General features: G+C 49.8%; 1 protein-coding gene across 4 annotated transcripts in view; it reads left to right on the top strand.

The window, feature by feature from the left end:
* GSN (gelsolin) overlaps nucleotides 1-13,236 on the top strand; it is a 64,936-nt gene that overhangs the window by 33,539 nt on the left and 18,161 nt on the right. For all 4 annotated transcript variants that reach the window (XM_023223674.2, XM_023223675.2, XM_026457101.1 and 1 more), the window contains 5 exons: nucleotides 693-897; nucleotides 1,645-1,799; nucleotides 9,414-9,575; nucleotides 10,996-11,145; nucleotides 12,584-12,673. In XM_023223674.2, the coding sequence (XP_023079442.1) occupies nucleotides 702-897; nucleotides 1,645-1,799; nucleotides 9,414-9,575; nucleotides 10,996-11,145; nucleotides 12,584-12,673 (753 nt within the window). In that variant the 5' untranslated portion in view covers nucleotides 693-701. The remainder of the gene's footprint in view (nucleotides 1-692; nucleotides 898-1,644; nucleotides 1,800-9,413; nucleotides 9,576-10,995; nucleotides 11,146-12,583; nucleotides 12,674-13,236) is intronic.

The raw sequence follows: 13,236 nt of genomic DNA, 5'->3' as shown, positions 1-13,236 counted from the left end.
GCTGGAGGTCCCCAGCAGAGTCCCTTCACCTCTCTGTGCCCCGGTTATCACACCAATTGGCAATAAGAAAAGAAGGGAGGCCGGGCGTGGTGGCTCACGCCTGTAATCCCAACACTTTGGGAGGCCGAGGCAGGTGGATCACCTGAGGTCAAGGAGTTCTAGACCAGCCTGACCAACATGGCGAAACCCCGTCTCTACTAAACATACAAAATTAGCCAGACGTAGTAGCACGTGCCTGTAATCCCAGCTACTCAGGAGGCTGAGGCACGAGAATTGCTTGAACCCGGGAGACAGAGGTTGCAGTGAGTTGAGATTGCACCATTGCACTCCAGCCCGGGCGACAGTGTGAGGCTCTGTCTCACAAAAAAAAAGAAAGAAAGAAAAGGAAAAGAAAAGAAGGGAGCAGGGAGGTAGAGCCCTCTATATTCTCCATCACCAGAAAAAGCCAAAGAGGGCTAAGTAGGAGGGACAGATGCTGGCCAGGGCACAGGATTTGAAGCATAAAACTCTTGCCCTGTTTGTTGACTCGTTGAGACAGGGTGCTCAGAAGGGGATAGACTTGCCTGGGGCGTGGGGAGAGCAGGAGGCTCAAGTGAGATGCTCTTGGTGCTGGAAACCGCCCTCCCTCATGCCCGGGGCATTTCCCTGCCAGGACCCTGCCCCTGCTTAGGCTCTGCCCTGTCTCTTCCCAGCCCAACAGCATGGTGGTGGAACACCCCGAGTTCCTCAAGGCAGGAAAGGAGCCTGGCCTGCAGATCTGGCGTGTGGAGAAGTTCGATCTGGTGCCTGTGCCCACCAACCTTTATGGAGACTTCTTCACGGGCGATGCTTACGTCATCCTGAAGACAGTGCAGCTGAGGAACGGGAATCTGCAGTACGACCTCCACTACTGGCTGGGTGAGGCTGGCCCTGCCCAGCCCCTGCCCCAGCGCCTGTTCTGAACCGTGCAGACCTTTGAGGCATGGTCCCCAGGAAGGGAACTGATTATTGAGTGCACCTAGTATGCGCCGGGCCCTTGACTGATGGTTCGTGCCCTTAGACTCTAGAGCCAGCCTGGCCAAGTTCACACCCCCACTCTGCCCCTGACTCATGTTCTGCCCTTTGGCAAGTCACTCAATGTCCCTGTGGAGTGGACATGATGATAGCTCTGCACTATCTCACAGGAATGTCATGAGGGTTAAACGCCTTACTGTGACACTCAGAACTGTGGGTGAACTGGAGACCCTGGGCCCCTCCACATCCTCCCTGGCCCAGCTCCAGGCACTCCCCAGTTTGCCCTTGAGTTAGGAGCCTGGACTCCCTGCCACACCTCTGCTGTGGGATGCTATAAGTCCTGCCCCCTTGCTGAGCCTCAGTTTCCTAATCTGTGAATTGAGCTGATGCTCCCAGTCCGGAGTTTACGCTCAGGAGGGCTGAGAATGAATGTAGGGGAATGTGACAGAGCTGGGAGGATGCTTAGAGAAAAATGAGTTCCATCGTCCCATTATACAGATGGGTAACTGAGGCTCACAGAAGGCAAGGGCTTTCTCAGCTTCTACAGCTAGGTCAGGGCAGTGCTGGGGTTCCTTCTCCTCGTCCTCCTCTTCCCCAGGGGTCTGGGATACTTCTGGGAAACCAGGCTCATGCTATTCTGATGTCCCCTAGGCAATGAATGCAGCCAGGATGAGAGCGGGGCGGCCGCCATCTTTACTGTGCAGCTGGATGACTACCTGAACGGCCGGGCTGTGCAGCACCGTGAGGTCCAGGGCTTCGAGTCGGCCACCTTCCTAGGCTACTTCAAGTCTGGCCTGAAATACAAGGTGGGTTGGGCCCCACCTTGCTTGAGCAGTAGGGACAGATGCACCAGTAACAGGGCTCCCTCAGGCCCATCTATCTTTCGGCCTTGTGATGTGGTGGGCAGACCGATCAGAGGTCAGGCTTTGGAGTCAACCAATGTTGTGTTTAAATCCTGGCCTCTTTCTAGCTGTGTGAACTTGGACAAATCACACTGCCTTTCTGAGCCTCTGGTTCCTTATCTTAAAATGGGGAGAAGAAAATTCCCCATAAGTTCATAGTGTTGTTTTCCTAGCCCCCAACAGTGAGGAGTGGGCCAGAGGTGGAAAGCTAGTTCTTCTTGCAGGCCCCAGGGGGCTTTGGCCTGGTCCTGTTCTGGTACCCCTTAATTCTTAGGGCCTTGTGAACAGAGGGCCCCGTGTTAGGTATTTAGTAGGGCATTGTTAGTCACATTCTTCTTTCTGTTTACTAGAATCCCCTTTGAACTTGAACTCTTCGCAGTCTGGACCAAGACAGAGCTCTTTTCCCAAGCTCCTAGCCAGGTGGGGCAGAGCAAGGCCAAACTGGGAGCTCCATGAGACTGCACCCTAATATGCTGGTGACTTCCTGCAAGCCACTTGACCTCCTTGAGCCTCCCTTTCCTCTCTGGTTACCTGAGAGCCAGTTGTACCTGCCCTACAGGGCTGGGAAAGGATTTGGTGCAGGGGTGGCTGGGAAATGCTTTGCGTGGGGCTTGGCCATCTGGAAGGCCTCTGGGAACACTGTAGTTTTACAATGCTGGGGTTTTCCTTGGTCAGGACAGAGAGGGGGATCACAGGCTTTCACAGCCAGGTGGGCCTTAATGTCAGAGTCCAAATCTCATTTTACTGGGGGAGAAGGAGAACTGAGACACACAAAGGCTTAAGCAATTGGCCTAGAGTCACACAGCAAATTGGTGCCAGACCAAGGACTAGAACCCAGATGTTCTGACTCTCAGCATTCTTTCCACTAAACCAACAAACCTCTAATGACCAGGGTCCTAGGGTAGGGTTCAAGCCTGTCTGTGCTGCTGATGTGCTGTGTGACCTTAGAGAAGTTACCGTTCCTCTCTGGACCTCAGCATCATCTGTGTCAATGGAGGGTGACCTTGTCTGCCCTGGTGAGGCACAAGAGATTGAATGATGGGAAAGCGTCATTGAGACTCCGATAGCAATGGGCAGGGTGTGTCCTGGGAACCACAGTCCAGGGCTAGGCAGGGCTGGGTTGGATTCCCTGGAGCCCCCTGTGTGCCAGTTTCCCTTTGCACTGAACTCCTCCTGCTAAGCTGTCCAGCTCTGCCTTCTTCCTGCAGTCCTTTCTGGGGCCTTAACACCTTGCAGAAGGAGAGGTAAGAAGTTTGGGAGCCGGGTCCCTGAGCTGGAGAAGGACCAGGTCTTTTTGCAACTTCTGGAGCAGAAAGTGGAAAGAGCACTTGCCCAGGAATCAGACAGATTAGGATTGAGGTCGCAAGGCTACCTCCTGTAATTGCTGTGAGACTTTGGGCAAGTGGTGTATCTTTGGGTGGGTGTTATCACTCATCCTCCATTCATCATTCATTCAACAAATATTCACTGAGCCTCAGTAACAGCAGCACCGGCTTGTTGTTGCTACACTGTGGCAGACATGATACCGGGAATGTAGGTTATCTCATTTCAGCCTCACAACTGTCCTGGGAGGTAAGGAACTCCAGTTCCATTTTACAGATGAGACTGGAGGCTCAGAGAGGTCACATAAGCTACATTCAAACCAGGCTTGTGTTCCCTTACCTCTGCCAGGCCACGTGATGGGTGCCAGGGTGCCCAAGTGAAGAAGGTGGGTCCCTGCCCTTGAGGGTGTCCTGAGGAGTTGGGGAGACTGGCAGGCTCACGAAGAGTCAATCCATTGCCTCCAGGTGGGATCCCAGGGAGTGCTGAGCTCTGAGAGGGGTTCAGGGATGAGATAGATGAGTAGGTGTTTGCTAGTCTATCTTGTCTTAGTCACCGTTTCTTAGGGCATAACCTGACGGTCTAACATGGTTACAAATATGAGAGTTCTCATATACACAGGAAGGATGATTTTCCAGATCAGAGAATGTTGCAGAGCAGGTCACAGGCTCCCTGGACTTTTAGAAATAAACAAGGATGATAAGAACCCTCACCGTGTATTAAGCCTTGACTACAAGATCTCATTTAATTCTCACTATAGCCTTTAGGGTGGATGGTAATGCTCCCATTTCATAGATGAGGAAGCTGAGGCTCAGAGGAGTAAACTAACATGCCTAAGTTCACACAGCTGGTAAAAGGTGCGTATCATTGAACACTTATCTATTACTTTCTGTGTGTCAGGGACTCTTCTGCGTGCTTTACTCATTTAACTCATTTTACCCTAACAGGTAGGGTATCTGTTAGCACCATTTTATAAATGAGGCTACTAAGACACAGAGATGTTAAGCAACTTGTCCAAGGTCACACAGCTAGTAAGTGATTGGATTAGGGTGCAAACCCAAGTGTGAAGGGCCTAGCACAGACCTGGTTCAGAACAGACATTTGAAGGCTCCCTGATCTTTGATCCTAGCTCGGATATGGCCTGGGATCTACTTGGATAGCCAGGTTCCCTGACTCTTGATGATTTTCCAGGGTGTTTTTGGGGCTTTCGTCCTGAAAGGCGCTGGCTCCTGGTGCGAATGGGAGGCCCAGGGCTGATCCTGTTTACCACCTTCTGCAAGTCCTCAGGCTGCCCCCGCACTTGGCAGGTCCAGGCCAAGGTTCTCGCCCCGGCGCCCTCATCAATTATAGATCCCCGAGGAGCAGGGCTTGTTACGCAAGACTTGTTCCTGTGAAAGCCTGTTCCTCTAAGCCAATTCTGTCCTCGGAGTGTGAGAAGGGGCAGGGAGGGGACAGCGAGCCACTAGAAAGGGCTGACTTGGGGCTTGGCCCTCTTGTTCTATGACCCCCAAATCCATAGGTCGCTGCCCTGCAAGAGAGTTCAGAGTCCCTTGATTCCTGCCCCTCCTCCTCCCTCTCTCCAGACCGCCATTTTTGGACTGAACCCTGGAGACCCCCTGGGGCTGGGTTATTTGAAACCTATTGTTCGGATGGAATCTGGGCTGTGCAGAGATCCAGGAGCCCTTGGACCTGAGGAACACAATTGGGAACCCATAGAATCACTGGAATCTTTCTGTCCTCCCTCCCTCCTATTCCTTAGATAAAGAGCTCTGAGTTTAGAAGGTAGAGGGGACCAAGCCTGATCAATTCATTTTTCTTTGTTTTAGAAACAGTTTAACTTTTGTTTTCATGTAAATCTTTGCTTTTTTCCCCTTTCTTCTGACTACAAGAGTAATATAAGCTTATTGTAAAATGTCAAACATTACAGAAATATAGGTTCTAGAAAATAAAAGCCCCCCCAACATGATTCTACCTTTGGAGATATATAGCATATAGTGGCTAATTGCTTTCTCTCTGAACGTATATAGATAGACACATATATATGTAATCACTTTAATTTGGAAAGTGGCTTTTAAAACAATTTATCCTATAGAATTTTGTTCAAAGAATTTGATGCCAATCTTGCCCACCTAATGATTAGACCATAGAAAGCAACAATCAGTGCTAAAGATTATAGTCAAAAACGGGAACAACTTCAAAAAACTTCTTTCCCCTGCCCTTGTAGATCCACTGATGTCTTCTAAGAGCTTGCTTTAATTTATTTTTGTTAATTAATCTTTCCAATTCTAATTTCCTAGAGCAGTAAAATTAGAGGAGTTAATAGGAAACTCATGGCTGCAATAATTCAACATCAAGAATTATTTTATAAGGCCGGGTGTGGTGGCTCACGCTGGTAATCCCAACACTTAGGGAGGCCGAGATGGGTGATCATTTGAGGTCAGGAGTTCGAGACCAGCTTGGCCAACATGGTGAAATCCTGTCTCTACTAAAAATACAAAAATTAGCAGGGCGTGGTGGCAGCTGCGTGTAGTCCCAGCTATTCAGGAGGCTGAGGCAGGAGAATCGTTTGAATCCGGGAGGCAGAGGTTGCAGTGAGCCAAGATCGTGCCACGGCACTCCAGCCTGGGTGACAGAAGGAGACTCTGTCTCAAAAAAAAAAGAATTATTTTATAAGTAATTACAGAGAATTTTTAAGAAGTGAGATTTATGACATAAAGCAACCCTTTTCCTTTTAAAAAAAATAGGGTAAAAATTTTAATGACAAAAATGAAAGGCATACTTCAACAAGTAAAGTATTTAGAGGGGTACAATTTTTTTCTTTCCTCCCGTTTCCTTGTCTCCGAGGAATCAATAGAAACAGTTAGTGAGTCCTTCTAGCACCTTTTGGAAAAGGTTTGCACATCCACTCTCTCATTATGTCCAGTTGAATGAAGTCCCGTGGTCAGGAGTTCCTAGGCTGACAGCTGAATGAGGCTGGGTCCCTGGCAGGGGGATCTTGGGGATAGAACCTAGCACTGCCGCCCAGCACTGGGCTCTGGACACAGTGCCTAATCTCTTTGAATCTCGGTTTCCTCACCTGTGAAGTGGGATAATTATTAATAGTTCCTGCCTCAGGGGCTTGTTGTCAGGACTTCATTGCATGCACTTAAAGCAGGTGCGCCAGCTTTGGCAAAGCTCCGTGAGTGGCAGCCACTGTGGTTGTTACAGGTAAGCACAGCTGAGTGCAAGTGAGCACCGGTTATTGCATTTTCTTCCCTCGCTGCTCTTCCTCACTTGCTCCAGGCAGTCTTGGTTACATCGCTCTCAGAACCCTCCTGTTTTTCTGCGCTCCCACTGCATTGCCCTGACCTATGTCCTTTGCACTCTGCCTGGCTCTCCAATCCCAGGCCTCATGGCCATCCAGCCCTCAGGCCCCCTCAGACCTGGTCCCTCAACCCAGAGTCCCAACTCACTCCTTCCTGATGATGGAAAAAGTTACTGTCTTGCTTCCCAGTTTTGGGCAGCAAATTCAGAAGTCACAGTCTTACCCCTTGCTCCGCACCGAGGTCAGTCATAGCGTGGCCAACCCACAGCTCCCTTGGAGGGGCTCTGGAAGCAGGGTGGAAAGACATGTTGTCAGCTCTGTGAGCACTGGCTGCCCTGCTAGGCCCAAGGGACTCTTGAAAGGCCTTAGCTGAGACCAAGAAGGGACACCAGGGGGTCCTCCAGCCACTGGCAACCCAAAAACATCCATTACTTGAAAGAGGGCTCTGAATAGTGGCTTGTTCCTGCCTCCCATCCTGGATGACTGAGTGATCTTTGTTCTAAGAAAACCTGATATTGGCTGGCACAGTGACTCATGCCTGTAATTCCAGCACTTTGGGAGGCCAAGGCGGGAGGATCACATGAGGCCAGGAGTTCAAGACCAGCCTGGCCAACATGGTGAAACTTGGTCTCTACAAAAAATACAAGAATTGGCTGGGCATGGTGATGCACATCTGTAATCACAGCTACTCGGGAGGCTGAGGCACAAGAATCACTGGAACCCAGGAGGCGGAGGCTGCAGTGAATTGAGATTGCACCACTGCACTCCAGCCTGGGTGACAGAGCGAGACTCTGTCTCAAAAGAAAATAAAAAGAAAACTTGATATTGAGGGAAGAATGTGAATCTTACAGATTCAGACACGCCTGGGTTTGAATTCTAGCTCCACCACCTACCATCTGTATAATCTTGGGCAAGTCCCATCACCTGTGGGCCCCATTGTGCTCATCTGCGCAATGGGGCAATGATGCCTCCCTTGCAGGTGATGCGTGAAGAATGCCTGGCACAGTGGGCATCATCATTTCACAAACACATATATTGCTGACTACGGGAAGACACAGCAGGAGCCCAATATACATGGACTCCCTTTGCCCCTTGCCCTCCTCGAGTCTTTGTGGCTAGAATTAGACTTAGCATAGTGGACTGAGGGGCCCTGGATGGGGTGACTGCATTGCTGGCCTGAGTGGAAGCCCTCTGCTTCCACCGCCATGTGTGGAGCAGGGAGACGAGCACCCGATGGGGAGGAGGAAACTAGGTTTCCAGCCTTGGCTTGGCCACACATTTGCTGAGCGCCCTTGAGTAAGTCACTTCACTTCTCTGGACATCAGTTTACCGTGGGTAAAGTGGGGTGCTGTAGAAGGACCTTTACAACTCTGATTTGACAACTCTGGGGCACGGAGCTGGGGACTGCTCACAGGAAAGCCCAGCTGACTTTCCTCGGCTTGCTCCTGAGTGAAGGCAGCTGTGACTGCAGCAGGGAAGCTCTCTTGAATGTCCTGCTCTGGGATGCAGTAATGATTACAGAGGGTCAGGGAGCAGGAGCTTGTGTCTCCCCTTCAGAAAGGAGAGGCCTGGGGCTCGGAAAGGGCAGGTGACTTACCCAAAGCCATCCAGCATTGCTGTGGCGGGGCACCTGTCCCTTACCCTCAGCTGCTCTGAAGGCACTGTTGGGTGGGAGTTGCTGCGGCACCATAGGGGAAAGCAGAAGGGTGACGTGGGCTGTAACAATCCAGGAAGACTTCCCAGAAGAGCCTTGAAGGATGAGAAAGGTTTGGATTAGTACCTCTCAAAGTGGCTTTTGCAGAATACTCAAGCTGGAGGCAGGATATGGTGAAGAAAAGTGGTTCTTGGGCTGGGTTCAGTGACTCACTCCTGTAATCCCAGCACCCAAAGATCGCTTGAGGCCAGGAGTTCAAGACCAGCTTAAGCAGCATAGTGAGACCCCCCGCATGTCTACAGTAGAAATAAAATAAAATAAAATAAAATAAAATAAAATAAAATAAATAAATAAAATAAAATAAAATATAAAATAAAATAGCTGGGTGCAGTGGCTCATGCCTGTAGTCTTAACCACTGGAGAGGCTGAGATGGGAGGATCATTCAAGTCCTGGAGTTTGAGGTTACAGTGAGCTGTGATCACACCAGTGCACTCCAGCCTGGACAGAGTGAGACCCTGTTGAAAGGAAGGAAGAGAGAGAGAAAGGAAGGAAGGAGAGAAAGAGAGGAAGGAAGGAAAGGAAAGAAAGAAGGAAAGAAAGAAAAAAATGAAAGAAAGAAAGAAGAAAGAAAGTGGGTAAGAAAGAAAAGCAGTTCTTGATTCAGTAAGATAGGGAAATGCTGTATAAAACAAAAGGCAAGCAAGTGTATCCACCATAGGATTTGACAGAGCCTTTATTATGCACATGTGCATTGTATAACAGTCAGAGAGGGCAAGTGAGAAGCATTTCCTATGCTTATTTGACTGTGGAACTCTGCTTGCAGAATGTCTTAAGGGACTGGTGTGCCTTTGGGAAATGCTGGTTTTGAGGAAGGAATTGTTGCAGTTTTTTGATTTAGAAAGTGGCTACGGGGTCCTTGTTAGTGGAGTATGGGTTTCAAAGGGGTGGCAGAAAGATGCAGTGGGCGGGGAATCTCTCACTTCTTAGCTGTGTGGCCTTGGGCAAATTTTATTCCTTTCCTAAACCTCAGTTTCCTACTCTGAAATGGGCATCAGAATGTTCCAGTTTCAAACAAGATAATGGGTATGAAAGTCCTGAGTTAACTGAGAATTGCTGTGTTGCTGGAAAGCCACTGGTTCACAAGCCAGAATTTCCTTCACCTCATTTCTATCCCCTTCTTCTATATCAGCTTCCCTGGGCCTTCTGCCCTGGGCTAACGCTGTCTCTTTGGCCCCACAGAAAGGAGGTGTGGCATCGGGATTCAAGCACGTGGTACCCAACGAGGTGGTGGTGCAGAGACTCTTCCAGGTCAAAGGTAGGCGTGTGGTCCGTGCCACCGAGGTGCCTGTGTCCTGGGAGAGCTTCAACGATGGTGACTGCTTCATCCTGGACCTGGGCAACGTGAGTCCTGCTTTCCCCTTTCCCAGGAGCCACTGAGGTACTCCTGGCCTGACCATGGACTTGGGAACATCCACATGAACAAATGCATAGACACAGATGGGCAAATCACAGGGACCAGCATTGTTCATGAGTCGGAGAGACCCACGTACAGATATGTCTGTGTGCAAAGACTCCCACAAATGTAGACTCAAGCGCACACCGTGGATATAGTGCGTACTTGGGCTGTGATTGACATATAGACTTCCTGGCACCTTGTGTTCATATGTACATCTTGTGTCCTTTTTCACATGCTTATAAATACGTAACAGTCATGGGCAAACACTCTAGACTTTTGCCCACCAGGTGTGCACATGTGCACCGTCATGAATGCCCACACATGTATACTCGGGTATGTTGCTAAAGTCCCGCATGTGTATGTCATACATGTAGTTGCACATGCATGTGATCTATGACAATGTGTGTGGGATGCCCTTACCCAGGCCTACCTTGTAGAATTGTGATGCTTTGTACATACTCGTCTCACAAGTCCCTGTGAGCGTAGACCTGCAAATGGACACGGCCGTTCTACCCCAAAGCTCATATGCATATATACCTGTGATATAATGTCCGTGCAAACATGAGCACACGCTGATTTAGTGTAAGCTTTTTATTAAAGCATCATAGGCACACAGAAGAGTGTGTGAATCCTGAGTGTACAGCTTGATGGATTACACAAAGCGAACACACCCACATAACACTGGATCATGAAGCGGAAGCTCACCGGCCCCTAGAAGGCCCCTGTTACCCCCTTTTGGTGCCTTCACCCCAAGGGCCACCATCATCCTGAACTTTCTCAACAGCATAGATGAATTTTGCCTGTTTCTGAACTTTATAGACACGGAACCTTGCTCTTTTATGTCTTACCTTTTGCTCAACATTACATTTCTGAGATGCATCCGTATTGTTGCATTTAGTTATAGATTGTTCATTTTCCTTGCTGTGGAAGATTCAGTTGTGTGGGTGTACCACGATTTATGTATCCTTTATGTTGTTGATGGGCACTTACGGTGGCTTCTGGTTTGGTGGACATACGAACGCACTTCTGTCAGGTATATTCCTAGAAGGAGGTTTCTGGGTCCTAAGGAGATAGGTGTATTCGGCTTTAGTGGCTATGGCCAAATGGTTTTCCAAAATGATTGTACCAATTTATATTCCCTTCAGCAGGCAAATATTTTCTAGATGTAGTTGTACCTGTGAAAAAATTCATGCACTCCCATCCCCTGGTGTATGCAGATCACACTTAATTGTATGTGAATAATGCACGTGGGCAAGCTCAGAACAGGGTGAGCCTGCACACCACACGCCACACTCCCCAAGCCTCGTCACTGGGCGGGGCTTATAGGAAGGCAGGGCACTGACTTCCTGGGTCTCTGTCTTCCAGGACATCCACCAGTGGTGTGGTTCCAACAGCAACCGGTTTGAAAGACTGAAGGCCACGCAGGTGTCCAAGGGCATCCGGGACAACGAGCGGAGTGGCCGGGCCCGAGTGCACGTGTCTGAGGAGGGCGCTGAGCCCGAGGCGATGCTTCAGGTGCCTGTGGGGTGCGCATTGGGGTGGGTATGGGGACACGCTACTCATGACTTTCTTCTGTTCAGTAGGCAATTTGAGGTGAATTTGAGGAAAAAAAAACTTCTGCTATAAACCGCCTTTTTATTTTTAAAATGCTTTTTTATTTTAATTTTTTTTTTAATTTTTGAGACAGGGTCTTACTCTTTGTTGCCTGGGCTGGAGTGCAGGGGTACCATCACAGTTCACTGCAGCCTTGACCTCCTGGGCTCAAGTGATCCTCCTGCCTCAGCCTCCCGAGTAGCTGAGACCACAGGTGACTGCTACCAAGCTAGGCTAATTTTTGAATTTTTTGTGGGGATGAGGTCTTGCCATGTTGCCCAGGCTGGTCTCCAACTTCTAGGTTCATACCATCCACCTGCCTCAACCTCCCAAAATGCTGGGATTACAAGCATGAGTCAGCATGCTGTCCCTGCCTCACTTTTGAGGCTGTTTTTCCATCAAACCTGATCACTTTAGGCAGTGAGGGAGATCAGTTTCCTGTACAACTCCCAGACTCCCCGAGGGGTGAGGCTGGAACCCAAGGCTGTGCTGGGAGCGTGAACCGCATTCTCCAGCGGGGAGGGCCAGGTCCTTTGCAGAGCTAAGGAGGACAGTCTTTCAGCATCCCCAGAGGGCCAGCTTGGTGCTAGAACAAGGTCAGAAAGAGACCACTGAGCCCCAATCCCCTCTTTCCTCTTCTGACTATTCCTGGTAGTTTTTGGCCCATTTAGTCACATGATGGGATTGCCAGCCATTGTGCTTTGAGGACATATCAATAGAGGCAGGCTTCACCAGGAAAAGGAGGAGACCATGAGCTCTGCTCCATGCCACTTGGTTCCTGCTTCTCTGGGGGCAACCAATTCCAGCTTTTGGAGAGAGCAGAAGGGTGATTATTATTATGGGAAGGGACCTGGACACGAACCATGGCTTGGGAGGGACAGTGGGAGTGAAAATAGGCCCTGAAACCACAGGGATGGCGGTTCAGATTCTGGCTTAGCTGTGTGAGTAGGTGATTTCATCTCTCTAGACCTCAGATTCCTCTTCTGTAAAATGAGAGTCTGTGCCTCCTGGCCTAGGTGCGAGGATGAAGTGAGATCTTTTAAAGGCAGGCAGTAGAAGGTGTTCAATAGCTGTAGTTATCACAATGAGCTGGTAGACGAAACATCTGAAGAGCTGTCTGGAGGCAGAGGAGCAGGAGTGTTCTCTTGGAGTTTATGAGTCAGGGGGACAAGGTGGAAGGGACCTCGGATGGACAGATCTGGACTTGTGAGCAGACGCAGGATGTCTCTGGAGGATGTCAGACTCCATGGGGAGGGTCACAGTGGATGCCCTTGTGGTCCCTGCCTGCCTGGGAGCTATCCAGGGAGCCTGGCCCCTCCCTCACAGTCCCCCTTCCTCTCCATCTCTCTATCTCCTACAGGTGCTGGGCCCCAAGCCGGCTCTGCCTGCAGGTACCGAGGACACCGCCAAGGAGGATGCCGCCAACCGCAAGCTGGCCAAGCTCTACAAGGTGAGCACCAGATGCACTGTCCGCCTGGGCATGGGGTCAGGACAGGGAGGTAGAAGACCCGGTCTTCCCCACTCCACTGCTATGGGAGCTTGAGCAAAGCACCCCTTTGGCGGGGGGCCTCAGCTTTCTCACATCTCCAGGGGATGCATGTGTACTTCCTTTGCTTTCCTGCACTAAGAGCATGCGATCAACTCCGGACACATCTGTGTCACGCTCACACATGAAGTCTCTCTTTCTGAGTCGCAGTTTCCTAGTCTGTAAAGTGGGAAGAAGAGCAGAATGGTCGACTTTGTGGGATTTCTGGGAGTCCACAGAGAAAATGGATGGGAAAACAGCTTAGAAAATACTTGGGGAAATACTACAGAAATGGTGTGTATGTGGGGAGGCTGTGGGTGTGGGTTACAGATAATGACTTTATTTATGATTTATTTCTTGTGATTTTCACAACTGAATTGAGGCTCAGCTCCAGCGAAGGAACTCTCTTGGCTGAGCTCTGGGAGAAGGTTCAATCATACTTATGTTGTGCCCCAAGTATTTTCAGTAAAACAACAAAATAGGGATGT

Source organism: Piliocolobus tephrosceles, chromosome 14 (genome assembly GCF_002776525.5).
Source record: "Piliocolobus tephrosceles isolate RC106 chromosome 14, ASM277652v3, whole genome shotgun sequence".
In the NCBI taxonomy this organism is placed as follows: domain Eukaryota; kingdom Metazoa; phylum Chordata; class Mammalia; order Primates; family Cercopithecidae; genus Piliocolobus; species Piliocolobus tephrosceles.
Note: the sequence above shows the minus strand (reverse complement) of the source record. Positions and strands in the feature narration are given on the sequence as shown.